The 27,540-nt window shown below is 34.7% G+C and overlaps 1 protein-coding gene across 1 annotated transcript in view; it reads left to right on the forward strand.

The window, feature by feature from the left end:
* ATP9B (ATPase phospholipid transporting 9B (putative)) overlaps positions 1-27,540 on the forward strand; it is a 506,373-nt gene that overhangs the window by 98,509 nt on the left and 380,324 nt on the right. The window contains exon 6 of the mRNA XM_044683481.1: positions 14,034-14,092. Coding sequence (XP_044539416.1) covers positions 14,034-14,092 — 59 coding nt within the window. The remainder of the gene's footprint in view (positions 1-14,033; positions 14,093-27,540) is intronic.

Consider the following 27,540-nt stretch of genomic DNA (forward strand, 5'->3'; position numbering starts at 1 on the left):
TCTAGCCAGATTTGTAGTAACCCAGTCTGTATTCCTTAGGTTGAATTAGTATTACATATTCCTATTGCAACTTTTCCTGTTGAAAAATAGAATTTTTTAATGATTTGCTAAATATAATAAACTTCATAAAAATTCCGAGTTAGATTGATGACTTTAAAGTAGGTTTAAAGCATTAAACCTTTCCTGATCTTCCAACTGTTAATATTCTCCCAAACTATCCCATATTGAATCTGTTGCTAACACCTGCTAACTTCATTTTTGTAACATCTATTGAATATGTCCCCTTCTCTCTGACATGGCTACTCCCCTGGTGTAGCTCTCATCACCTGATACCTTTCACTATTGCAAGAGCCAGATAGCATGTCCACCTGCCTCAAGTCATTTCTCACCCTACCTTTAGCCACCAAAGGGATTTCTCCAAAGTATTAGTGTGACTGTCACTCTCTCTAAATAAACTCCAGGGCGCATAGATGCCTCAAGGATCAAATACTAAATCTTGTTTGATGTCCAAAGCCCTTCATAACCTAGTCTTCTCCTTCCTTTCTGGTCTTCTTATCCTACCACTTAGTCTTCAGTCCAATGACACTGGCCTTCTGGCTGTTCCATGAATAAGTTACTTGCTCTCTTGACTCCTGTCATCTTCTCTGGCTGTCCCTCATGCCTAGAATGCTCTCCCTCTTCCATCTCCTCATGTTTCATTTTCTGTCTTTCTTTAAGTCCCAACTAAAATCTCATCCATTATAGGAAACATTTCCCAACCATTCTTAATTCTAGTGCCTTCCCTCTCAATTACTTGTTATTCATCCCATGCTTGTACATATTTGGTTACTTGCCTTCTCCATTACATTGTAAACTCCTAAAGGACAGGGACTGACTTTGGCCTCTTTTTCTATTGAGTGCTTGGCACATAACAGGCACTTAAATACTAGTCAGTCAATACTCTCTCTCTCCTTACATTTATTAACTTTATTCTGTGTGTATCTTTATAGGTAGTCATCTTGCTATATCCCTCCATCTCTTTCAAAAAAACTTTTACACTCAGAACTCTTTAAAAACTTAAATTGTAACAGTGGTGAAACTTAGATCAGATATTAGAAAATGGAGGAGGAAAGGAAGGGGGGGGGATGATAGAACTGAGGCTCTCATTCCTTCGTCTATACATCTGCATATGTATGTGTAGCATAGGTTTTTGTGATTGTTATATAGGTATATGATTAAGCCTAGAAGAGTCAGTCTCCTTAAACAGTTTGGTTTTGGTTGAGATTTAAAAATTCTTAGACTCTTTAACAATTCTAGCTAGCATCTTTGTGTTTTTGTATAGATTTTATGTTAGATATGTCCTTCAGGAAATTGTTATGGGTAAGGCATTTACTTTATCCATGAGAAACTTTGGAGTATGTCCTCTGTACTAAAATCATATCTATTCTTGTTTATTTCTTATATGTACTACTGGTTATTAAAATATAAAATATCTCTTAGCACATATGAGATATTTGTTAAAATTTTGCACCATTGTAATTTCTTGCAAAATCTTTTTATCTGGTGAGTGTAATGAATTAGTGTAGATACTTATTTCAGTGTTTAGTTCTATATCTTGCTTTAGGCAAAAGGCTTTTGCCTTGGTGGACTATAAAGTCTAGATGTGCAGCCACTACTGACAGCTTTTGGACTTTTTATTGGTAATTACACAGATGGTAAAGAGTATTTTAGCTAGTGAGATGTTTTTAGAGGGAAAATACTTGGCAAAAATAATTTATGCAGTGAATAACATTCAATGCTTTGTCTCTAAATGTTTCTTTATAAAGATGTAATATTGCATTATTTCAATTCTTTTTCTAATGCTATCTAATGATTCTTTCTTTTGACAGACTAGAGAAAGAATTGATTATAGGGTTATAGATTTGCAAATTGACTATATTTGTTATTGCTGAAGAATGTTTGGATTTTAATTTTACAAAAATTGCCTGTTTTCCAAACATGTGAAATTTTTTCCATCCCTTTTAAAACTGTAGTATTACTCTTCTTTTTCATTTTTTTATGCCTTTATGGCATGGAGATTGCCTCAGTGTATAATTTCTACTTATTCTTATCAGATGACATGTTTACTTCTGCTTTTATTCTCTTTTCTTCTTTGTCTTTTCCCCCAAAATGCTCTTCATGTACAAATAAATATCCTTCCTTTAGGCTGAACTTATTTTCAGATATTGCTTTGTTTTCTATATGACATAAGATAATATTTGAAAAGGAATTAGCACAATGCCTGGCACAAAGCATGTACTTATTCCTTTCTCCTCTATATTCCTGGCCACTCCAGCTTTTAAAATAAATTTGGATACTTTGCACACATAGAATGAGCACATGTATATATATACCTGGGTTTTATGTATTCATAGGTACATATTTATATATGTCTATTTGTATATATCAGAGATTTAATTTGCTTTGTATCTCTTTTATAGCATCCAAAAGACCAAGCAAAGCAAACCAATCACAGTGATTCATGTTAAGAAATCTTTAAAAAATAAACTAGCCATTTTTCATATTGTGGAACTCTATTCAGACATTTACTCCTCTAGTTCGGACCCTTTTCACCTCCTGCCTAGATAATTGCAGCAACCTACTGACTGGTTTCTATACCTCAGGTCTCTTCCCCACTTCAGTGTATCTTATTTACATACATACATACATACATACATATATATATATATATATATATATCACTGCTAATGATTTTACTTAGGTGCAGAATTGACCATGTAACTCCTGTCAGTAACTTCAGTCAACTTTGGTTCTTATTTGCTAGAAGGCAAAGCCCTACACAACATGACCCAGACCTGTGTTTGAAGTTTCATTGGATATTGTTTTCCATCCTGTGCTCTCTGATCTAGCCATACTGGGTTCTCTGTATTTTACAGAATCCTCCATCTCCCTTCTCTTACCTTTGTATTGGCCTTCCCACTTGCCTGGAATATGATTCCCTCCTTTCCTAAGCTTTCCTGAGTCTCTTCTGTCCTGTAAGACTTAACTCAGTTGTCATCTTTATAAAACTATAACTGATACCCCCTAACAGCCAGTCCTTTCCCTCCCAAGCTACTTTATATTTATTAACTTTATTTCTGTGATTTCTCTATCTTCATACTGGCACTTGTCTTCCTCATTAAAATGTGACTTCCTTGTGAGTGAAATGTCTGGTACATAGTATGTGCTTAATTTGTATTTGGTGATTAAGAACTTTGTTATTTAATGAGTTGTTAGATGATAAGCTTAGACCATATACCTGTAAATAAGTAACCTTATAGACAGAGGTAATTTGGCAATACAGTTTCTATTTTTTTTCAGATTTTGATGAATTTGGTGAAGTGCATTTTTTGAAAATTAATTTCCTGTTTAAAAAATTGGAAGAAACCTAAGCATATTTTAGGGGAAAGAGCTAGTATAGTGAAAAGGATGGAATCGATCACTATCTTAGAGGTTGTAGAAAGGGATGAGATAAAAGACATATGTTGGAACAAGGCTAACTTAAATAAGGATAATATAATCCTGTGAGAATGGAAGGAAATTGAAGATTGGAAAAGACACACAGAGATTCTGAGTGGTAGAAGAAAGTTGTTTGGAATGATACACCTCTCTCATTTTAGCTAATAATCAATGTGAACATGTTCTTTTGCAGGGAAATCCGGGGCCCTGAGGAATGAAGAATACTAGATAGCACATGGGTGAAAAGCAATAAAAGCAGAAACAGAAGTGGCATAGTTGTAAACTATAGGTAACTGGGACAGAAGGAGGAAATAGATAAAGAGTTCAGGAAAGGAATTATAAGCATAGCCCAGAAGTATGAGATAATAGTGGTGAGTGTCTCTCTCCTTGCCAAAAACAGAGCAGCTAATATGTCGGTTGTTTGCCTTAATGATAATTTTAGCCTCCCAAGAGGTCAAGGATTCAACAGAAGGGAATTCAGTTCTGGGTCTGATTCTTATAATGTGAATCCCGGGTGGGTGGGGGAAGTACTCTTTTTTAAGTTTTTATCAGATTAGTACTCTCTTATGAGGGTATCAGGTAAGAAAATTGAGACTAACCTTAAATAATACTTGGATTTTGGGAGAGCATATTTCAGAGGAAGAATAAGAAGAATATGATGAGCCAGAATTCTAGGCAGCCCTGGTGAGATGGCAATGTTCAAGAATGAAATTCTAAAGAAACAAAAACAATTTTATTGAAAAGAAGAAAGGGTGTTACATAAAGAGACTACTGTGACTATAAAAGGAACTTACCAACAAACATATTTTAGTAAAATGTGTAGCAGATAGAGGTACAGATAAGCAATGCAGGACAATTACAGAAGTGGCCAGGATCCAGAAAGAGTAATGTTTGAAGTGTCAGGATGAGCTACACAACTACTGAGAAGTGCCAACAACAAAAGATTTAAAAAAAAACTGTTGAGAAATAAAAGGCACTTAAGAAAGGACAAAATGCTGTTCTGGTTACACATGGGGATGATACCTGATAGTAGGAAAAAGGTAGAGATATGTGATTTATATTTTGCTTTTTTTGTTCTGCATACATGAATCACTTTTGAACTAAAAAGGACAAAATAAATATGACTAAGAGGGACTTGATATAGATAAAGATAAGAGATAGCAAAGTAGATCAAGAAATAGCAAAAAATCATGTAATTAATGTGATGTCACCTGACCTTGATGTAGTATATCTTTGGGTGCTAAAAGGACTGGGAGAAGTGATTGATAAACTACTGAATGACTGTCAAAATATTGTGGGGAACAGAAGAGGCTACAATAAGATATTTTTGTTCATTTGTTTTAAATCTTGTTCAAATCTTCATGACCCTATTTGGAGATTTCTTGGCAGAGATACTGGAGTTAACCATTTCTTTCTTTAGCTCGTTTTACAGATGAGGAAACTGAGGCTAACAATGATAAGTGATTTTCTGAAGATCACACAGCTAGTAAGTGTCCAAGGCCAGATATGAACTCAAGAAAATTCTTCTTCCTGACTCCAGGCCTGAGACTCTATCCACTGCTTCACCTAGTTCCTCTATTTATAAGATTAAAAGAGGTCAAATGTCTCAATTTTAAGTAATGGGAAGAAAACAGAGTCTACAGACATTATGCCAGCAAGTTTAACTTTGATTCTGGGCAAAGATGTATGTATTATTAAGGGAATGGTTAGTAAACATGTAGAAAACAAAAGGATGATAACTGGTTTTCACAATAACATGCCATCCTAATCTATTTCTTCTTTTGTGGCAGTTATTAAACTTGTTGATCAGGGGAGTCATGTTGATTACCTATATTTTACTAAGTACATGGAAACAGCATGGATAGATGAAATATGAAAGGTATGGACATAATTGGTCAAATGGTCAAACTTAAAGAGAAGCCATTTGTGATATCATTCTTGGAAGTGGGTTTCCTGGGGTAGTGCCCCATGTAAGATTTAAATTAATATAAATAACTCCAAATATAATATTTTACAATATTTATTAGTAATCACTTGAAGTAGAAGAAATAAAAAATAGAAGTACAAAACTTAGTATGACTACATGAATAAACTTTCCTCCATAGGTCTCCCCACAGCTGTGTTCTGGGAAGAAGAGAGATTAGGGCAGAGTTACACCAAAATATATCCTCCCTACATTAGCATATAGAGGAAACATGCAAATGGGATGCTGAGTAAGAGAGTCTCGGGGAGCAACTTCTATCCACACAATCCCCTCTGTGATTCCATTGGGAGGTCAGCATCTTGGAATCTCCCAGATTTACATACCTAGTCTCCCCAGTGATTCATTACACATAACCAGCTTATATCTCTAAAGATCTCTTACTAAAGGTGCATATAATATTGCACTTTCTAAGGGGAAATTATAATAATTTGGGTATAAAAGGGAAATAAGAGAGAAAGAGAACAAAACCAATGTTAGGGTAGGCGCTTTGGTAAAAAGCCAATTAGAGGGCAATCCCTTTTGGCATAAGAGTGTATATTCAAAAGAACTGTGTTAACCCCCTTCTCCCCCCCCTCCCAACACACAGTTCAATTTACTACATCCCAGAGTTCATTCTGGTTCTTTTGATGCAGTGTGTGGTTTCTGCAAGGCATCTCCATGGCACCTTCTCCAAACAGTTCACTTTCTCAATTTGAGGAGTTAGTAAGTTTTTTATCCTAAAAATTTCTCCAAAAGATTTAGACATTTCGCATTATTGGATCATAATATAATCTCCCCTGAGGAGGTTGTTGACAAACCTTGGGATACATGGCTAAGTTGTGAATTATATGAATCAATTATCAAAAGAAAGTTAAAAACATAAAAAGAAAAAAAAACAAATAGAAGAAAAGAAAAGAAAAATCAAAATCAAATTGTATATAAAAATTCTGAGTAAGCAGGAATGAGCCCATAACAGGTACTAGAATCAGAGCCCAATAAAGTGATTTATGTCCCACAAGCCATTGTAGCAATATGCACTTATCCAATCAGCAGCCAGGACTACAGAAAATTGCCGTACTATGAAAGAGAGAAAAGGGACTAGACTTTGAAGGAAAAGAGAAATAACATTCCCTGGTCTGATTATACCTTCATTCACCGGGATAGGGGTGCAAAATTGCAGCCAAAATCAGGTACTTTGTCTGAATCTGGCATGGGGAAATCATGCATCTGACATTGTCAAGCAGTTGCTTCCTTGAACCCCAAAACAAGTCCTCTGTCTTGATGCAAATTCTCATCCATCTGTTATGATTAAAAATGATAAAGACTGATATAATAAGAGAAATTAGTATTTTAATTAAAGCCATGCTGATAGGGATAAAATCATTAGACCATACGCCTGTAAGAATTCACATTGCCTCAGCCATTTTTACCTTTCGTGTCTTCCCGCGCCTGGTAGCTAAGAGAGTGACTTCCTCCTGACCCAGGAGACTTATTCCCTCTCTTATATCATCATACTTCCTGTTGCCATGAGGAATCATGGGAAATGTAGTTTCAAAGTCCCCACATGTCCATAGGGAGTCTGCTATACATTTCCCTGAATTTAAAACAAACATTTCCCCCTGAGGTCCAGCAAAAAAAAAAGGGCTGGCCCTTTTTTCTTCGCTGGATCTGTAAACATAGACAACTTCTAAATTTTAGGAATTTGGGGGATAAAAGAAATAGATGAACAAATGGATAAAACTAGCCGCATTGATAAAAAACCAATTTGGGGGCAGTCCCCTATTGGCATAACAGTGTACAATTAGAACAAATTGCATTCAACTCAATTTCCACTCCCCATAGTTCAATCAACTGCACCCCAAAGTTCAGTTTTGATCTTCATGGTCCAGTGAAGGGTCTTTAGGCATCTTTTGGTGCCTTCATCAAACAGGTCTGTCGTCTGGATTCTGGGGAGATGGCAAAATCCTTATCCTGAAATTATTCTCAAAAGAATTTAAACTTGACATTATAGATTATAAAACATACATTTTCTTCTAAGAATCATACATTTCCCCCTGAAATTACTCCTAAAAGAGTTAAATATACGTATATTTAATGCTCCAGTGGAGTAGAATTAGGAGCAGTAAATGCAATTAAATAGAGAGGCAGATTTAGACTTGATGGAAGGAAAAACTTTGTGACAGGGCTGTGTTAATGAAGTAATGAAATAATGAATTCTTCCTGGAAGTCTTCAAGCAGAGTCTGGATAAATTCTAGAAGGAATTCTTGTTCAGGTATGGATTGGCTTATATGACTTGAAGGTCTTTTCCAATTGTGAGATTCTGTGTTCTGCACCAGGTTCAGAAAGGGCCCTTTTTATGTTGAAAGAGTCCTAATGGGGCATTAGTAATGAGTCAAATAAAAAAGCTTGGGGTTGAGAACTGCTTTTTTGTTTTTAAGTTTGAATTGCTTAGTCTTTCTAAGGGACAGCTGGGAGGTGCAGTGTGAAATGAGCTGGAGAAGGAAATGGCAAACTAGTCTAATGTCTTTGCTGAGAAACCCCCAGAAAGGACAATGAAGAGGTAGAGATGACCGTTCCAACTAAAAAACAATAATCTCTCTAAGTATTATACAGATATTACTGGGAAAAAGTAACTAGAAAAAAGGAAGGAAAAAAAGTTGTTTTTTTTTAAATATCCCTGTTATATACCAGGTAGTATACCAACTACTTTACAAATTCTATCTCATATGGTCCTCACAATGACTCTGAAAGGAAGGTGCTGTTGTTATTCCCATTTTCCAGTTGTGGATACTGGGGCATACATAGGTTAAATGACTTGCCATTAACATAGTAGGTGTTGAAGACTATTAAGACTATATTTGTACTTATGGCTTCCTGACTCCAGGCCCAGCACTCTATTCAATATACCACCTAATTTCTTTCTTTCTTTTTCTTTTTTTTTTTTTAAAACCGTTACCTTCCGTCTTAGAATCAATACTGTGTATTGGCTCTAAGGCAGAAGAGTAGTAAAGGTGGTAATGGGGGTCAGGTGACTTGCCTAGGGTTACACAGCTTATTTATTATCAACTTCATTCTCATTTTAGAAGAAACTAAGGTTCACAGAGAGTTTGTGCCTTGCCTAAAACACATAATTAGTAAGAAGATTTAGGTTGGAACTACAAGTCTGATGCTCTTGTCCATGTTACCTTGCAGAATATCCCAAAAATGTTCATTCTGGTAATTGTGATAATAAGTTGAACCATCTACTTTCATTCTTTAAATCTTCACAGTTAAAGAAATGGGCCTAGAAAAATTATTATTGTTTGACAAGACAGATTTGAAATTAAATCCTTGGATTCTTTTTTTACTATTCCATGTTGCATTGGGGGGTAGTTGAAATTAAACTTCATTTGAAGGGTAAGTGTTTCAAAAATAAATTTTCATGAGAAATTTATGAAGCTACTTTTGGTTAATATGGCAAATGAGAAGTATTTGTTAGATTAATTAGATGAAAGTGATTGAAATGTAAAGTTGCTTTTGGATTATTTAGCTAACAAAATAAGACTAATAGCTAAATTATATTTTTTATTGAATTACAGATTTAAGGCTGGAAGGATATCTTAAAGATTTTCAAATCCAAGTCTCTTGTTTTACATATGAGGAAACCAAGGTCCATTGGGGTTAAGTGACGATTATATTAAGGGAAAATAACACAGATAGAAATTGAACTTCTGTTGTTTGATTCCAAGTTAGTTTTTCGTTTTATGTGAAGCATACCATAATGCCTGCCACATAGTAGGCACTTAATAAATGTTTGATGACTGACAGCTGCCAAAACTCTAGTGTTTATATGTGTGCTCCACAGATAGAAATGAGCTTTTTATATGGTCAATCAATAAGCATTTTATCCTAATAGTCATTTGTGCCAGGCATGGTATTAAAGAGGAAAAAGTTTTCAGGCTTTCACCTTAGCATTGTAGACCCCCATTATCTTGCACCATTTTGCTTTGCCTAGCTTTAATTTACATTATTCTTTGAAGGAGAGTGAGTAAATTACCCTGTGACTCAACCCTTCCATAGTCAGCTGTGGTCCAGACACTGGACTTTAGACCACTCTGAAACTTTGCCATCCTCTTCCCCTTTTGCTTTAGGAGGAGAAAATCAAATCAGTACTTTTCCTAGGTTTAGTAGTTATCTTTCCTCCTTTTCCCTCTATATTCCTGTGATTCAGAGATGAAAAGTAAAGCACTTTTCTCCCTGCTACCACCCTTCCTTCACTGATTCCCACCCACTTCAACCATATTCCTCCCTAGTCCCTCTACTGCTTTTCTAAATTCTGTCATTAAACTGCCCTATATATTAGGATATATATATAAGACCTCTTATTTTGCTTCTTACTTCTTTTGTACACTATATTCCTTACTACTTTGAGATTAAATAATTTGATTATGTACCTCTCTCACTTCGTTATCCACTGGTTCCTCCATTGCCTAATAATCTACCCTCATCTTTTTCATCATCCTTATAAAAACCTTCACTTGACCCTGCTATCTCCTCATGCTATTGTCCTTTATCTATGAAAGATATGACAATTTCATATAAAAATATCTACAGTATCCTGAACTTCACATTACCTCCTCACTTTTAAGTAAACAAGTCATCTGTAAGTATTAAGTGCTAATTCATTTATTAAGTCAGGTATTCTGTTAAGCACTAGGTTTAAAAAAGAGGCAAAAGACCGTTCTTGTTCTCAAGGAGTCACAATTTAAAGGAGAGAGCTGTAAGCAAACACATGTAATACAAACTATCTTCAGGAAATAATTAAGAGAAGGAAAACACAAGAATTAAGAGGGGTTGAGAAAAGTTTCCTGTAGAAGATGAAATTATAATTCGGACTTAAATATAGAATATGCAGTTACATATATGACTATGCCTATTGTTCGATGTATATAATAATATCTATGTCTATGAGGAAAAGAGAAGCACATTTTCTTAACTCTTCTGTGGAACCAGCCTTACATAATATAATTAAAAAGCATTCAGTTTTTATAGTCTGATTTTCCCTTTGATTTTGTCATAGTGATGTTTATCATCTTCCTAGTGCTGCTTATTTTATTCTGAGTCAGTTGATATGTTTTTCCATCCTTCTTTGAATTGTTATTACTCATCATTACATGTGGTGCAAGAATATTTCATTACAAGCAAGCACTGTAGTTTAACCATTTTCCTTTGTATTGATTTCATTTTTGTTCCCCTTTCTTTGCTAATGCAAAAAACTGTTGCTAAGAAAAAAAATTTTTTTTATGGGATCTTTTTTTTCTGAATCATTGAGCTCCTAGAAACACATTCATAGTAGTATGTTCTCTGGATCAAAAGAACTTGTTTTCAGCATAATTCATTTGCTTTTCAGAATGATTAGATTAATTTACAATTCCACCATCAATATATTAATATACTTATCTTTCCTCATGTTATCCAGCATTAACTGTTTCCAACTCTTGACATTTTTACCAGTTTGCTAAGTGTGAGGTAAAACTCAGATTTGCATTTCTGTATTTTGCAGTGATCTTTCTTATGGGTGATAGTTTGTCATTTTTTTTGAGATATCTTCCTATCATTTGACCACTTGGCCATTTAGGAATGATTCTAGGCCATATTAGTTTCTGCTAATTTACTATCTCTTTGGATATCAGATCCTTATCAAATAGGTTCAAAAGGATTAAGGCTGAGAAAAGACCAAATTTGGCAATATAGAAATCATTAGTAACTTTGGAGGAAATAGTTACATTTTAGAGATGATGTCAGAAGGCATATTGCAAAGGGTTGAGGAATAAATGAAAGGAAAGATGTGGATACTTCAGAGCTCTGTCCTGAGCTCCATTCTCTCTCTTTGTAGTTTTGGTAATCTTATGAACTCCTGTAGATTTAAGTATGATCTTTATGGCCTATCAGGCTTTAATCTTTTTCATGATCTTTAGTCCTGAATGATCAACTCTGATAGATAGACATAGTTCCATAGTCACATCAAACTCCATAAATCCAAAAGGAGAAAGTGGTAGGAAAGTAACAAGTATTTATTAAATGCATACTGTGTGGTAAGCATTCTTCTAAACTATTTGCTTACAAGTGTTATCTGATTTGATCCTCACAATGACCTGGGGGTAAAAGTGCTATTAATATTGCCATTTAACAGTTGAGGAAATTGAGTCAGAGTTTAAATGAATTGCTTGGAGTCATACAGTAGGAAGTGTCTTATGTTGAAGCTCTTATGTCAGTTCTTCCTGACTCTAGAACTACCTCTCTAGTCATTGTGCCATCTAGCTTTTCTCTTTCTCTCAAAAAATCACCTATTTCCCAGACTTCCTTATTTAGAAAATACTGTCATCCTGATCACTAAAGTTCACAACCATGGAAAGATCCTCAACTCCTGGCTTTCACACATTTCCCTAGATCTCATTAGTTGCCAAGTCTTAGTCATTCTAATTTCATAATGCCTCTTTAACTGATTCCATTCTTTTTACTCAGATGGCCACTAACATAGTTAGGGCCTTACTACATCCTAACCTTGATTATTGTAGTAGCCTCCCAATTGGTCTTCATGCTTCTATTATTCTCTCCTATCTCCAAATATCCTCCACAGACCTACTAAGATGATTTTCCTAAAGCTCTTTTCTAATCATATCATATCCCTTTTCAAGGAATGTCAGTGTTTCCTATTATTTCTAAGATAAAATACAAATTCATCTGACTGTAAAGCCCAGTGTGGTCCCAACTTATTTTGCAGACTGATATCATAGCACTGCTCCTGGTAATTCTACACTATATCCTCAATAGTCTCTTTTGTGTTCCCCTGTGAACCACAGCCCTCTCACTTCTTTTGTTTATAAGATAGTGATTGCTCTGAACAGTGCCTAGAATGTGCTTTTTTCTTTATTTCGTCCCTTTGTGCCAATACCTATAAGAGGTCTTTGTTGTTAGTGCCCTTCTTCCTCAAACTCTAAATTATGTCATTTTTATTTTGTGTATATTGTTTTTATTTATTTATTTCTTCTCCTAGGAAAATGTAAGTTTCTTAAGGGGCTAATTCTGCATCAAGAGCTGTAATTTTATTTTGTTATAAGAACAAAACTTTCATTTTTCATCACTTAGTATTTATATTCCTTCCTTTATGCTTTCCTAGGGAGCTATAACTTTTACTGGAAGTTTTTAATAAAAGAAAAAGAACAGAAAAAAATTTAGAAAAATGGATCAATGCACATACACAAGAAATTAACCTACTTTAGGGCAGATGCTATTTTCATTTACTTCCTCTTTGCCTGGTTCAGTGCATTGCATGTAGAAAGTTCTTAATAAAAGTAAAATTGGGGGGGGGTGGCAGCTGGATAGGTCAGTGGATAGAGAGCCAGGCCTAGAGAAGGGAGGTCCTAGGTTCAAATCTGGCCTCAGACACTTCCCAGCTGTGTGACCTTGGGCAAGTCACTTGACCCCCATTGCCTAGCCCTTACCACTCTTCTGCCTTGGAGCCAATACACAGTATTGACTCTAAGACAGAAGGTAAGGGTTTAAAAAAAATTAAAATAAGAGTAGAATTAAACTAGATATGAAGTCAAAGGACCTGATTTTAAATCTGTACCATGCTGTTTGTCATCTGTAATCTTGGACAAATAACTTCACTTTTCTGGACCTCAATTTCCTTATCTGTAAATGGAATGGATTGAATTATTTGTGTCTGATGGCCCCTTCCAGGTTGGAACTCTCTTACCCCAAGGAAAAAAAAAAGCAAATAAATGCGATAATAATTTAAACATTCAAAGCAGCTCTACTTTTCCCCCAAGCTACTTCATTGATTTTAAGTGAATATATCTACTTGAGGTTATTTCATATTCATATCTTTAATTATCGTTTTTCTTAAGCATGAGTGGTATTTAGCCTCTCAACAGGTAAATTCATATTTATAGTATTTTAACTATTATTTTTCTTAGTCTAACAAGTATTTTCCACATAGTCTATGACCATTCATATGATATATATTTCACTGGTAAGTATAATTTAGTTAACTGGAATTTTTGAGTAATTAGCACCTCTGTCACTTCAGCCTACTATATAAAACTTAAGATGTACAGTTTAAATCTACGTAAAAGAAAATAGAGCTTGTTTGGAGGACTAGAGTTTTTTAAGTGATTTAGTAGGTGAGGTTAGTCTGGGAAGGGGGATTCATGGAAGAATGGAATTTGAAGGGAAGTATTTTATTTTGGATTTTTGAAATTCTGGACCTAACCTCTAAATGAAATGGGCATTTTACTATATATAATAAAACAAAGAAAGACTATTGTATATGGAATTACAACTCCATTATATGTAGCTTACTTTAAAAAATATATATGTTCAACATAAAATTTTGAAATTTTGAAGTAGGTTAGAGGAAAATTGGTTTATTCAAATAAGTAATTGTCAGTAACTATCTAAAATGAATTTCTTTTGGAAGCATATTTAAGGAGATGTTTTGGAAGTGGTTTAATATATTTCAAATTATTACCCCAATAATTATTTTTCAGTTAAAATTTAATGTACTGATCTTTGCCTAAGTTGATTATACTTCTTCTTTTTTTCAAGGTAAAGTCCAAGTTAAGAGTTCAGACATACAAGTTGGAGACCTCATCATAGTGGAAAAGGTTGATGAATTTTTAATATATTATAGATAATAAACATACCTATTTATAGTATGAACTGTTTGAAAATAATTTTTAAATTGAATATAACTATTTAAAATATCAATTTGTACTGATTGCTTTTTTTAGACCTCGTATGCAATGTCCAGCAATTTAGATTTTTGTGTATTTGTTATATTATATCTTATAATATTTAATATTTAATAATTTAATAAACATTTATGTACATATAATTATATTTTAAATTATAAAGTCTAAATTATAGTCTAATTTGATTCAAAAATCTGATGTTACAATATCAAACTTGTCAAATCCATTTTAATTTAGAGTAGTTAGGTTCTGCATTTTGTAGAGAACACTTATGGCTTGTTTTTCCTAGTATTTCTGACTCAGACTTTAAACTTCATCTTTACAAAGAAACATGGCATTTTCTGTTTATTGAGAATATTCTATTGTTTTAATGTCATTGGTCTGAGAGAGAGGGGAAGAAGGGTTGATTAAAAGCGATAGTAGTGTTATTTTCAACACAGATGTTGAAAACAAAAATATTGGTTACTATAATAAGGAAAAAGAAGCAAAATCTGAAGAGCAGAAAAGTTAAAACTTTTGTTATTGCATAAAACATTGTTTTTATGTAAGTGATCTATTTGTATTTGTAGTCATAATGAAAAAAATTTCAAATTATTGGCACATTTATATGAATTACTCTTAAATATCAAACTTGGCCATTTCATGTTATAGGAGAATGCATATAAAGAAAAAAGCGCTGATCTAAATTACAGAAGATTGAAGGCATATATCAGGATATCAAGATTCTAGTTTCAGGTCTTTTAAGCTCTGACTTTGAGAAAATCACTTAATTCATGAGTATCCCCGTTTTCTCATTTTTTCAGTCAAAAATATTATCTCTCCTTTTTTTTTATCCCACAAATATTTTTTTTTTTTACCGAGTGGCATTGTGATATAGTGGATTGAGCTGGCCTTTAAGTCAGAAAGACCCTAGTTCAAGCCTTACTTCTGACACAGTGATTGTGTGACCTTAGACAATTCAGCTAAGTATTCAGTGCCTCATGTGTTCTCTAAGTTCTAGAAAAGGTTTTGCTACTCTGCCCTGGTAGAGAAATTTCTTAATGAGATCATGGATTTCACTAAAAAAGATAGCATAGGGGAATGATGAACTCTGGAGGCTGATTTTAGTGGGATCTATCAAGTTTGGCTATGTCCCTCAGTTTTTGGTTATAAAATTTAGAATAGTGAAGTAAGTAATACATATCTCTCTTTGCATCTAAGATGCCATGATGGAATTACCTAGTCACTATTTGAGTTTCAGGAGTAATGACACTACTTTTATCTTATATTTGAAAGATGTCAACTTGAACATTGAAGTCCTCTAACATGAATAGGAGTTGACTCAGGTAGTGAATGTATTGAGAAAGGAGGAAGGCTCTGGATGAAGTGCAAATTACTTAGCTTTATGGCCATGACATATACATACAGGAAACAACTCTTGGTACTGTAAGTCTTGTAAGTTTTTTTCCCCTCATAAAATGGAAAGAAATTGTTCTTTTATCTCCCTACTCTTTTTCCCAATCATTTTTCACTCTCTACTATCTCTTTACCTAGGAACTAGTTGTTTACATTTTACCTCTGACAATTACCCCTTTTGTGACCATAAGCAAATTACTTAACTTCTATTCCTCAGGTTCTTTTTCTGCAATTCGTACCTTAAAGGGTTGTTGTAAGACCTAGTAAGATCATGTGTACAAAGTACTTTCCAAATTTTAAAGCACTTTAAATCATTTTTATGTTCTCACCTATGATTTAATGTCATGCATGTATGTACTCTTTTTTTGTTTTTCTTTACACATTTAATTTTTATTAAATTTGGGGTCATTCATGCTTAATTCAAATTAATTTTATTTTTCCCCCATGATTTCTCTACTTGATCATTCTGTGTATACATCTTTACGTTTTTTCTTTGTGTGTATCTGTGCCTTTCTGCCTTGTTCTTTTTCCCTTCAACTTTTTTCTATATCTTTCTCATGTGCTCCACTTTTTTTCTCACTTTTTTTGATTTCTCACTTGCTGTAAAATACACATTATAGAAAATGATATGCAGTAATAAGAAGCATAAGCATGCTTAGTGACCACAACAACTTTGATTTAGGTTTGGTAGATTTATGTCTCCAAAATCATTAGTGTGGCCTGATGGATAGCTTGAGGTCCCTCATAACAAAGATGAAGGTTGATGGGAAACAAACCATCTATGCAAATTTCACCTTAATATGCTTCAAAACTGACTTAAAATGTAATTACTTTCTCTGTCACACACACTAGGGTTATGAGTTTTGTAGTGTTACTTCCTCAAACAAGGCACTGTGTTCATAATTGGAATTTTCTGATGTCAAAGACCTTGAAACCAAATTTCATTATTTTTAAACTATACATTCAAAGATAAAATTTGGAGATTTTATCACATGATAGAAAAAAATTTAAAAAGAGCTAATCTAGTTCTTTGTTAGTCAAAAAAACTTCAACTTTTAAACATTTCACAACTGTACTTAAACCTTAATTTTGTGTAAAGGACTATTAAAGCCCCTCTCATTCGACTTAATATTTTTCCACATTATTTTTCTATATTGCTTTTGTAGAGACTTAAAAGTAATGTTTAGTGATGATAACTTAATAAAATTCAAATCACAAATTTCACATGCTTGCGTGAATGTCACTTTCAAGGCAATTTAATTTTTTCCTCACAAGATGCTTCTCTCTTGCCAAAATCATGTTAACCTTTTATTACAAAATAATAGAAGATGGTAATAATACATTGAGAAGTCTGCTGACTTTATTTTAGAATCATTTCAGAGTTTACAAGGGACAGATTTCTCATTCGAGAAATGTTGTTGCTGATTTTACATGTATCATTGATCAAGACCTAGTTCCAAATTATTGATAATTGCACTAGAGTGATCATTTAGAGTCTGCATCCCCAATCATATCCCCATCAACCCATGTGTTCAAGCAGTTGTTTTTCTTCTGTGTTTCTACTCCCACAGTTCTTCCTCTAAATGTGTGGATAGCATTCTTTCTCATAAGTCCCTCAGATTTGTCCTGGATCATTGCATTGTTGCTAGTAGAGAAGTCCATTACATTAGATTGTACCACAATGTATTCTTCTCTGTGTATAATGTTCTCCTGATTCTGCTCCTTTCACTCTGCATCAATTCCTGGAGGTTGTTCCAATTCACATGGAATTCCTCCAGTTCATTATTACTTTTAGCACATTAGTATTCCATCATGAACAGATACCACAATTTGTTCAGCCATTCCCCAATTGAAGGGCATCCCCTCAGTTTTCAATTTTTTGCTACCACAAAGAGCATGGCTATAAATATTTTTGTACAAGTCTTTTCCCCTATGATCTCTTTGGGTATGATAACTTTTATATTGGACCAAATTTTCTTAAATATGGCAATAATCTTAAGACAATATTTTTACTTTTGTCTGTTTCCCATTTTTATAATTGTAGCTTTTAAAATAAATTATATTAAATATATTTTAATTGCAGTTCATCTTAACTATTTTTTTATTGTGGTGTGGATTTTGATCCTAATTTGTCCTAATGAGTCAGTGATCTATCTTATTGTGCAGTGATAGCTGATTCAAATGACAGTTGGTAAATAGGTTTACATTTATAATATATTTCCTTTTTTCTTATTTCACATTTCATTCTCATTTTTACATAGTGATATACTTTTGTTTGTATATTTAAATACCTATAATTTTGAATGGAAGTTTAAGTACCTATGTTAAAATAAAAAGTTAGTTTTAGGTATTGCCTCACCTTCTCTTTGATCCTTTTATGTTCTTATTCTTCCTGCCAGTTATTAGTATTCTACTTCTCCTGAAATTAGCTTGTATTATCTTTGCATATACATATCCATCTATTAGAATAAATAAATGAATGAAAAACAATTGTCAGAAGCTTCCTATATGTCATACACTGCTATACTAAGCACTGGGTATAAAAATACAATAGTGAGATAGTCCCTTTTTTGAAGGAGCTTATGGTTCTATTTTTTTTTTAACCCTTACCTTTTGCTTTAGAATTGATACTATGTATTGGTTCTAAGGCAGAAGATTGGTAAGGGGTAGGCAATGGGGGTTAAGTGACTTCATCAGATTTTAACCCAGGACCTCCTGTTCCTAGGCCTGGCTCTCAATCAACTGAGCTACCTAGCTGCCCCTGAGCTTATGTTTCTAAAAGAAAGGGCTGGAAGGAAGTTTTTACCTGAGGAACTATAAAGGTCATGTATATAGGTTATTAGGTGGTTGATTGGGTTAGGACTCCAACTAGTCATAGTGGACATTCACCATCTAATGATTTCAGATCAGTTTCATGTTGGAGTTTGAGCTTAATAAATTAATTTTCCCAATGACTTCAGTGAGAACATGGAACGTTTCAGCTTTGTCTTCGAGCTTTCAGTATACTACAGAAAGTGATGCTCATACTAAGCTTTAAAGGAAGCTAGAGATTTGAAGAAGCTTAGGTGAATAATAACCAGCTCACCCCATCATTTCTCCTTCTTCCTCTACTACTACCTAGTGTTTTATTTACCTGCTACAAGATGGAATCTCAGACAAGGTGGACAATTTGCGCAAAGTCAGAGAGACAGGAGGCAAATTGTTGTGTACAGGAAATATTGCAAGTTACTAAGTTTTGCTGGACTATAAGCTATGTGAGGATGCATAATATCTACTTAATATGGAAAGATTGGTTGGAGACAAATCATGAAATTTTAAACCAAAGTAGTTTTATTTGATCCTACAAGCAATAGAGAACCATCAAAGCTAAGCTATTAGAGCAGGGCAGTGGCATAGTTGAACCTGTTCTTTCAAGACAGAATGTCGTTTCCTCAACTGTGTGGAAGATAGATTGGAATGAATAGAGACTAATTGGCAGGGAGACCAATTAATATAGTACTGTAATAATATAAGCCAGTGTTCTTATAAGTAAAGGTCTGTGACATGACTCCAAGTTGTATGTAATCAGCTATTTGAATGGTAGAAAGAAGAGTTACATAATACCCTCCCTGAGAATACCTAGTTATGGAATTTGTTTCCAACATAACCACATCTGCCCTTCAACCATTTCCAGTCCAGTTCTTCCAAACTCCAACCTCTTTCTGCATGGGTATACATAGTAGAAGCTCCCATTAGAAAACTCCCTTGCAGACTATCAACCCTCTTTACTCCAGTATCATAAAGGGCAATGAATGGTAAGTAATATTTCCCTTATGTTTTTCATTTTGGATGGGACAGAGTAAATCACAAGAGATGAATAGGCATAGATAATTTGTTTTACAGATCTAATATTATTTTCTAACCCTTCAACATACTCTTCTTCTGAATTTCCTTGTTCCTTCCCAGACAGCCACCATCTTTTCAGTTACTTAGCTTCATAAGTTTTTTTTTTTAATCATCCTAGACCAGTGATGGGCAAACTTTTTAAAGAGGGGGCCAGAGGAAAGGAAATGCCCATCTGTCAGTCTGTTTCTAAGGCAACTCATAAGAAGTTTCATTGTATTGTATCCTACTCATTGTATTTGTCAGATGAGGAATATAATGCAGGGTTGCTAGCAGAAGCCTTTGCTTTTGCAAATTCAACTGTCAGTAGCCCTGGCAGTTAGGGGTTTTAGAATGTTCAGAAAAGACAGTTGGAGCCTGAGGCTATAAATAGTGCTGAAGCTCCAACTGAAGGGCTTTTGCCTTTTGGCTTCAGCATTGGCCTGTGCTTTGGTCTTTTGGGGCATTTGGACCTAGCTGATTTTTCTGGACCTCTCCCTGATCTCTCCATTATATCCCTGCTATTTCCCTGAATTTCCCTTTGGGCCCTGAGAGGAAGGGTGGGCTTGGTGGTTGGACATCATGGATTTAGTTTCTGTAGGCAAGTAGGGCATCCTAAATCAACCCACCCCTAATTTAGTGATTTGATAAATACTTTACTTCAAAGGCAGTCAAACCTTCCTGATTGGGAGAGCCTGACTCTCTCAGTCTAACCCTCTCCTGAGACCCATCCCCCAGCAACAGCCTTCTCCTTAGCTGCAGTTATAAAACCTAAACCCTCTTTCCCTCTGATTATCCTTGACATCAATAAATCCCTCTGTTACCTACACAGAGCCTCTGGTGATTCATTGTAATGAAGATTAAGGCAAAGGCTGAAGAGGGAAGAATTACTTTCTTTATTTCTTGAGGGATACGTAGGCATCCATCTTGGGCAGGAAGTACCCAGCCTGAGACTTCCTGCAGACATCAGTTTCACTGGCAAGGAGGAGCCCTTTTGACTCCTCCCTCAAGGGACTTTAGAAATTAACAAGAGAATCCCTCTAGCCAGATATAAAACATTTCTGACTGGCCCAATTCCTCTTGTACCTTAGAGATACTTCCCCTGTCTGAAGATCCCAGCCTATTTCCTCACTGTACCCTCTGTCTCTAGGCTAAGTGAATAAGCCTGTTTGAGCTGCCCTCCTGTATACTCCCTTCCATTCCCTTACCTTCCTATATATTACCTACCTCATTCATCCCTTAACCTAATCATCCCCTTTATTTCTCCCTATACCAAATTGCCTACTTATTCCATAACAGGAATAATGTCACATGGCCGAATAGAACATTTCAGGGGGCAGCATCTGGCCTGCAGGCCATAGTTTGCCCATCACTGCCCTAGTCTCATCATGTTCATTCATGTTCATTTCCAAAGAGTTGCCAAATCATGTGGTTTTTAGCTTTACAACGTCTTTTTTATTTGTCCTTGTGCCTCTACTCATATAATCATCATCCTCCAACTTCAATGACTCTATTGGCTCTTGAATAAAATAATGACTCCTTTAAAAGCCTCACATCTAAAGCCTTTTACAACCTCATTTTAATCTATCTTTTCAGTCTTATTACTTATTGCTAATCTTATATGTACCAAAAAAGTATCCAAAACAATGTGCCTGCTTGATTAGGTACATTGATAAAATTAACCACTTAATTGTTAACAAATTATTATTGTTTATATTTATCCTATTTCCCAGGATGTACATGGTGGTTTTTTTTAATATAATGAAGCATAGTCATATTTATTTCACAAATATTAATAGCTAAAAGGTTTTATATATTATTAAAATGATAAATTTTGTTTATTTCATCTTATCCTTTTAAGTATATTTAAATGTACATGATGTATTAGTACAATGATGCATATATATATATAATATACATATAATATACATATGTAGGGAATGAATGTGTCCTTTTTTTTAACTGCTAAATCATATGCTAGATCATATTCCGATCAAAAAAGTTTTGGAAACAACTGGTGTAAGTAAGAGAAGATAAAGGCTTGGTGATTTGTAATTGGAGAAACCAAGATGTTGTGATGGTAGAAGGGACAGTACTTGGCAAATCATTAGATATGTAGAGAGAGAGAGAGAGAGAATTGTTGCCATTGAGGTTGACTCATTGTTGTAAACCTGGGTGATTGGAATGATTATGATACTCAGAAGAGTGCTGATGCATATTTAACAATTGGCTCTGAAAAAAATTAACTCATGATACACTTTTAAGATTAATCTGCATTATTGACATTTTCTCTATTCCTGTAGATGTAGACAGTCAGTAAAACAATAAACCAAGCCCAATAAGCCAAGCCCTCCCTCTTGTGTAGTATTTGTTGATTTCTGAGTTGTAAGTGCTCATACTGAAAATTTAACAGTTGGGTCTTGGAAATCATTTTGAGCTGAATCCTTGGACCTTGAATGAAATAGGAATATTAAAAAGAGGGATAAGGTTTGAGATAACAATGGAGACATTCATTTGGATGCCCATGGTTCCCTGTCCAACATCAGTTAGTGCTGTGGTACTGGAGCTTAGGAGAGAAACTAAGGTTGGATTTTGAAATCTGATAGTCATCTGAACTCATGGGAACTTATATCACTGAGAGAGAATATATAGAAAGAAGAAAGACCAGGAGAGAAACTTGAGGTACTCTTACCCATAAAGGACCAAGGCCATGGATGATGATACAGTGAGAGAGGCAGAGTGTCAACAGAGAACTATGTGAGAAAAACTCAGAGAAGAGAGAGTGTTCAGCAAGAGAGGAAGGGTGGTCAGCAGTGTTCCCTGATGTTAAGGAGGTACACTAAGTATGGATTGGCCACTGGATTTAGCCATTCAGAGATTATTGATGACTCTGGAGGTAGCAGTTCCACTTGAGTGATGAGAGCAGAAACTGGATTGCAAGGGTTTGAAAACTGAGAATTAGAGGCATATATAGCTTTTGTCAGTTAGTTACTTTGAAAACATTTATTAAGTGTCTAGTATGTGCCAGATTAAAAGACAGGAATGGAACCCAACCATGAGGCATGATGAAGTTTCAGATTAAGACAGCTGAGAAGGGGATGAAGAGACAGCTGCCCTGACACTCTTTCGCCACCATCTCCAACCAAAAGGGAGGAGGGCCTCTGGGGTGGGAGGCATTGATGAGGTATGAATTTCAGGGTTGATATGACCTCTTAGGATGATTAAGCCCCAGGTAGCATGATGAATTCAGAGGAGCAGAACCAGGTTGGACATGAAGCTGTTATGCCCTTTTGAGATGTATTGTGGTTAATCATCTTATAGTATACAATATTGTATCATTTCCTTTTTTAAAATTATAAATATGAAACACGTACTATATGCCAGGCACTGTAGTTAGCACTTAGAAGTATCTCATTTGGCCTTTATAACAACCATGGGAGATAAGTGCTATTATTAACAAAATTTTACAGACGTAGTTAGATAGAGGTCAAGTGACTTGCTCAGAGTCACATATCTAATAAGTATCTGAGGCTGGATTTGAACTTTCTTGAATCCAGGCTCAGGACTCTATCCATTGTGCCATTTATCTTTTAATGGCTTCCTTGTAAATTATTTTGAAATTACAAGAACTACAAGTAGTTCATCTACTTGTTATACATATTATGTTACACATAATATGATATGTATAACATAATATACATGTTATACATATTCAATGCTTAAGAAGCCAATTTTAAAGAGGAATTTAGCTTCTCTCATCTTTTTTTCTACTCCATCCCATCTCTTAAAAAATTTCCCCGTCCTTCAAGACCTAATTGAAATTATACCTTTTTCCTTGAAGTCTTCAGTGATCCCTCACCCAACTGGAAAAGATTTAGCTTCCTTTGGCAAGATTTATAATGTGGCCTTGCATATTGCATATATATATCATATCTTCTGTTCAATTGTAAGATCCATAAAAACTAGGGACTGTTCTAACTACCTCATGGAGTTTACATTCTACTGAGAAATAGTAACTGTTATTTTTCTAGTATGAATTTACAAAGCTTGCTGTCTAGGCCTGTCTTTATTTCTACCTAGGAAATAAGTCTGATTTTTGCATAAAACGCCAGCAGATGATTAGGGGTGCCTTTGCCTGAGAGCAAAGAATGTAGTTACCTGACCTGTGAAGGCAATATACTTTTTAATTTAAAATTAGCATTTTCTATTAAAGTATTTCTTTTAACATGACAGAGCATAAAATTTAACCAGCATTATCTTTAATTTTATGCTTTGAAGATGACCATGTCACTTCTCCAGAAAATTCCAGTGATTTCCTATTACCAGTAAGATCAAATATAAACTTCTTTTTTTAAGCAGATGAATTTCATTAGAACATAGCCCCTTACCATCTTTTCAGTTATATTGTACATTATTTTTCTTCACATAACTCTCTAGTCCAAGTGGACTAGTCTACTTGTTGTCCTTCACCCATACTTTTCCATTTCATGTCTTTCTTGCCTTTATGGTAGCTATTCCTAGTGCTCCATTTCCTCTTTGCAATCTCCATATTTAGATTTATTTCTAGAGGAATGTAAGAGACTTTTTCAGGTCTTTGTAGCTAGAAGTATCTTCCCCCTAAGTTTACCGCATCTGTATGTACTTTGTAGATATTTGGTATTTACCCATGTGTTGCATATATATTCCTCATTAGAATGTAAGGTCCCTCAGGATAGTTACTAGTTTTTCTTTTGTCTTTTTGATTTTAGGTATTAGTATGATTAGGCAGTAACTTAAGAGTAAGATATAAAGCAATGCAAATAAATGGGGATAGGTTTCTAAGATAGAACATAGAATATTAGAACTTCAAGGCACTTTAAAGATCATTTAGTCTATTTTTTTTTTTACCCCTTTCACTAATTTTCTCTTTCAACTTAATTTGTGACCTTCCTTTAGGGCTCAGTATAATAGTTCATTAGGTTTAATCTGAACCTGTTTTAGAGTTTAAAGCCTTTGGGCCATGTATATAGTACTGGTTCCAGAACTTTGGGGTATTTTTTATTCATTTAACATTTTGTTTTTTCCTGGTAGAAGAGTTCTTTTGCCTCCTGTTTTAAATTTTAAAAAGAGACCCTGTTCCTCATTCTAGTTTTTTTTCCCCCTTAGCTCTGCAGAGAGCCAGAGAGCAACAAAGTACTTGCTTTGTGTTTTCTTCCTTCTCTCCTAATATTTTCTCCATAAATTCATCTGTTTGTATCAATGTGGAGTCTTAATATGTAGCAGGTTACCTGTGGTTCACAGTCTGACCTTTTCACAATCACAGAATTTTTAAAAAGTGACCTTTACCCTCAGAACCTAGTTTTAGAAACATCTAAACATAGAACATATTAAAATAGGCTTATATTGTGATTTTTAAATGCTTAATTTATAGATGTAGGGAGGTCAATATGGATCTCTGATTTTAAGGGAAGTTGAGGTTTGTTTTATAGTATGTTGGTTTTATATCAGCAGTAGCGGAAATCTTAAAATGGCAGACTATCCTTTTCCAAAAGAGAGAAAAAAATAAAACAAAGTCCTGAGACTTGAGCCTTGGAGAATATATTTATTTAATAGATATGAGCTGAAGGGCTATTAGATATTCTGTAATGTTAATTTCTTGGGCTTTTCAGTAGTTTTTGAAGGTCACTTACTACTACCTCAGGGTGCCCAAAGGCAAAATTAAGAATCACTGCCCTCAAGGAGTTAACTTTATATTAGATAACATTTTTGCTGGTGATTCATTGAGTACAAAGTAAATATAAATTAGTTTTCAGGAAGACTGTAACTGGGAGAATTAGAAAAGGCTTCTTGCAGTGCTAGAGTTGCAGCCTTGAAAGAAGCTGGAGATTTTAGGAGGGGGGAAGGGAAAATACTTAGTTTCTCTCTCCTCCCCTCCCCTCCTTTCCCAAACTTTCCCCTCCTCTCCCCTCCTGTCCCTTGGCTCTGCATATGTAGATGAGTCCTTCAATCAGTCAAAAGCATTTATTAAGTCCCTAAGATAAGTAGTTATTCTAGAGTTAATTACTTCACTCCTACTTGTACTGAGTCAGGTCCTCTAATACATTAGCAGGTCTACAACAACTGTAGGTTCTAAAGTTAGCCCTTAGGTGTTGGGGAATATTTTCTTTAAAGCTGTAACTCATGAACCTCTCACTAAATTTGTTTTTGCTGGTGCTTGCCAGTCATTTAGTTAACCAGATTTAATCAGCTTTTAGAAAGGGGATATACTGTTGTGGTAATTGGCTGCCTTACCAACCCTCAGTCATTAACACACTTCCCATGTAGAGTCCAGGGGGAAGTGAGTACAAGCATAGAGAACATATGTGGCAATATAGCTCACAGTTCCTGGAAATCTTTTTTGCTGTCATGCTCGAGATATTTTCCTTAGATATGGTGTAACTTTTCTGCTGGATTCCTTTAGAGTTTTGTGCATGCATTCATTCTTTTCTTGAATCCTGACACAGAGAGGACCATTAGCTGATTCAACAACATTGATAGGAAAGTTTTGAGAAGATAGGAAGTACTTTGTACTTCTGAAGTTCAGGAAACCCAGGCCTAGAGCCAGTTTCTCCTCTCCATTCCCAGCAATCAGTTGTTTTACAGGGTTTCAGCTGGAATCTTCCCTCTTTTTCCCTTGTACTAGTGCTCAAGTTTTCTACAGACCATAGGGTGTTAAAAAGTTTCTTTAATCAATCTATGCACATTCTATGCAACATAACTTTATATGACTAAAGACTTTTTACTTTTCCCACATGTGGTCTAAAGTCTAAGATTGAGAGTTATTCTCACCTTGCTTATGTATTGAACATTCTATACTTATGTTAAGTGGGTTATACTTTTTTTACTCAATCATACTCTCCTCCTAGAAATATATATGATAATTGAACTTTCTCAATTAACTTTAATCCTTACGTTAATAGGAATATGATAAACATTTTTAATTTGTCAGAGACTGTTGTATTCCATTGTAGGCAAAAAGCAACAAAAATATCCCCAACATCAAAGGACTCAGCATTCTGAAGGGGAAAGAAAAAAATATATAAATGCATTTAAGTAAATATAAAAAAGGTACCAAATAATAAAAATTTTCTTGAGGAAGGCAGTAGCATCTGGGGATTAGAAGATCAGTAAAGACTTTATGTAGTAAGGAAGTGCTATTGATGGCCTCTTCATGGATAAGAAGTTAAGGCAAGGACAAAGAAAAGCAATAGACTACTCTTTTGTTATAGTCATGATTTTCGTGACTTCCTTAAGTCACAAAAAGATTCTTTTTACTGGCTGCATGCTTCTTGCTATGTGCTGTCTCCCTCATTAAGAGTATAAACTTCTCCAAGAGTAAAGATTGCCTCACTTTTGAATTTCTATCTTCAGTACTTGTTATCATACTTGACACATAATAAATGCTTGATAAATAATTTTCAGTCATTTACTTTCTAAAGAATCTTAGGGGCTCCCTATTTTTTTCTAGAATAAAATTTAGACCCATACATTTAGGATTTAAACATCTTCCCAGTTTGACTCTAACCTGTCTTTCTAAATTTTGTTCTTCCTTACCTTCTTAATGATTAAGACAAATTAGCCTACTTGCTTTTCCCATGCAGGACATTACATTTTTTATTTCTCTGCTTTTGCATAGGACTTCTCCTGTGTTTGTAATATATTTTCTCCTCACTTCTACCCCTTGAAATCTCTAGCTCCCTGTAAGGCTCAAAACTCGTGCCATGCACTTTAAGAAGCCATTCTTGATTGACAATTATTAGTGCTTTCTTGCCAAAATTGTTTCCCTCTGCAGAGGATTAGATGAACCTACCACCTCTTGAGGCAGCCCATTCTACTTTTGAGTAGCCCTAGTTGTTAGAAATGTTTTTCTGAAATCAGATTTAAATTTGCCTCCTAAGCAATTTCCACCCTTGCTCATGAACTTTCTTTGGTCAGGACAATATTGAGGAAGTGTTATTACTACATTTCTTAGATGGTGCTTTAGAATCTTTCAGTCAAAATTGAGGAAAAAATTTAACTAAAGAGGATAAGTCAAGACTTGTTCACTTTAATAATTGACTGAATCATTTTATCACTTTGTTTAGATA

This window comes from Gracilinanus agilis, chromosome 1 (assembly GCF_016433145.1).
Source record: "Gracilinanus agilis isolate LMUSP501 chromosome 1, AgileGrace, whole genome shotgun sequence".
Classification (NCBI taxonomy): Eukaryota; Metazoa; Chordata; class Mammalia; order Didelphimorphia; family Didelphidae; genus Gracilinanus; species Gracilinanus agilis.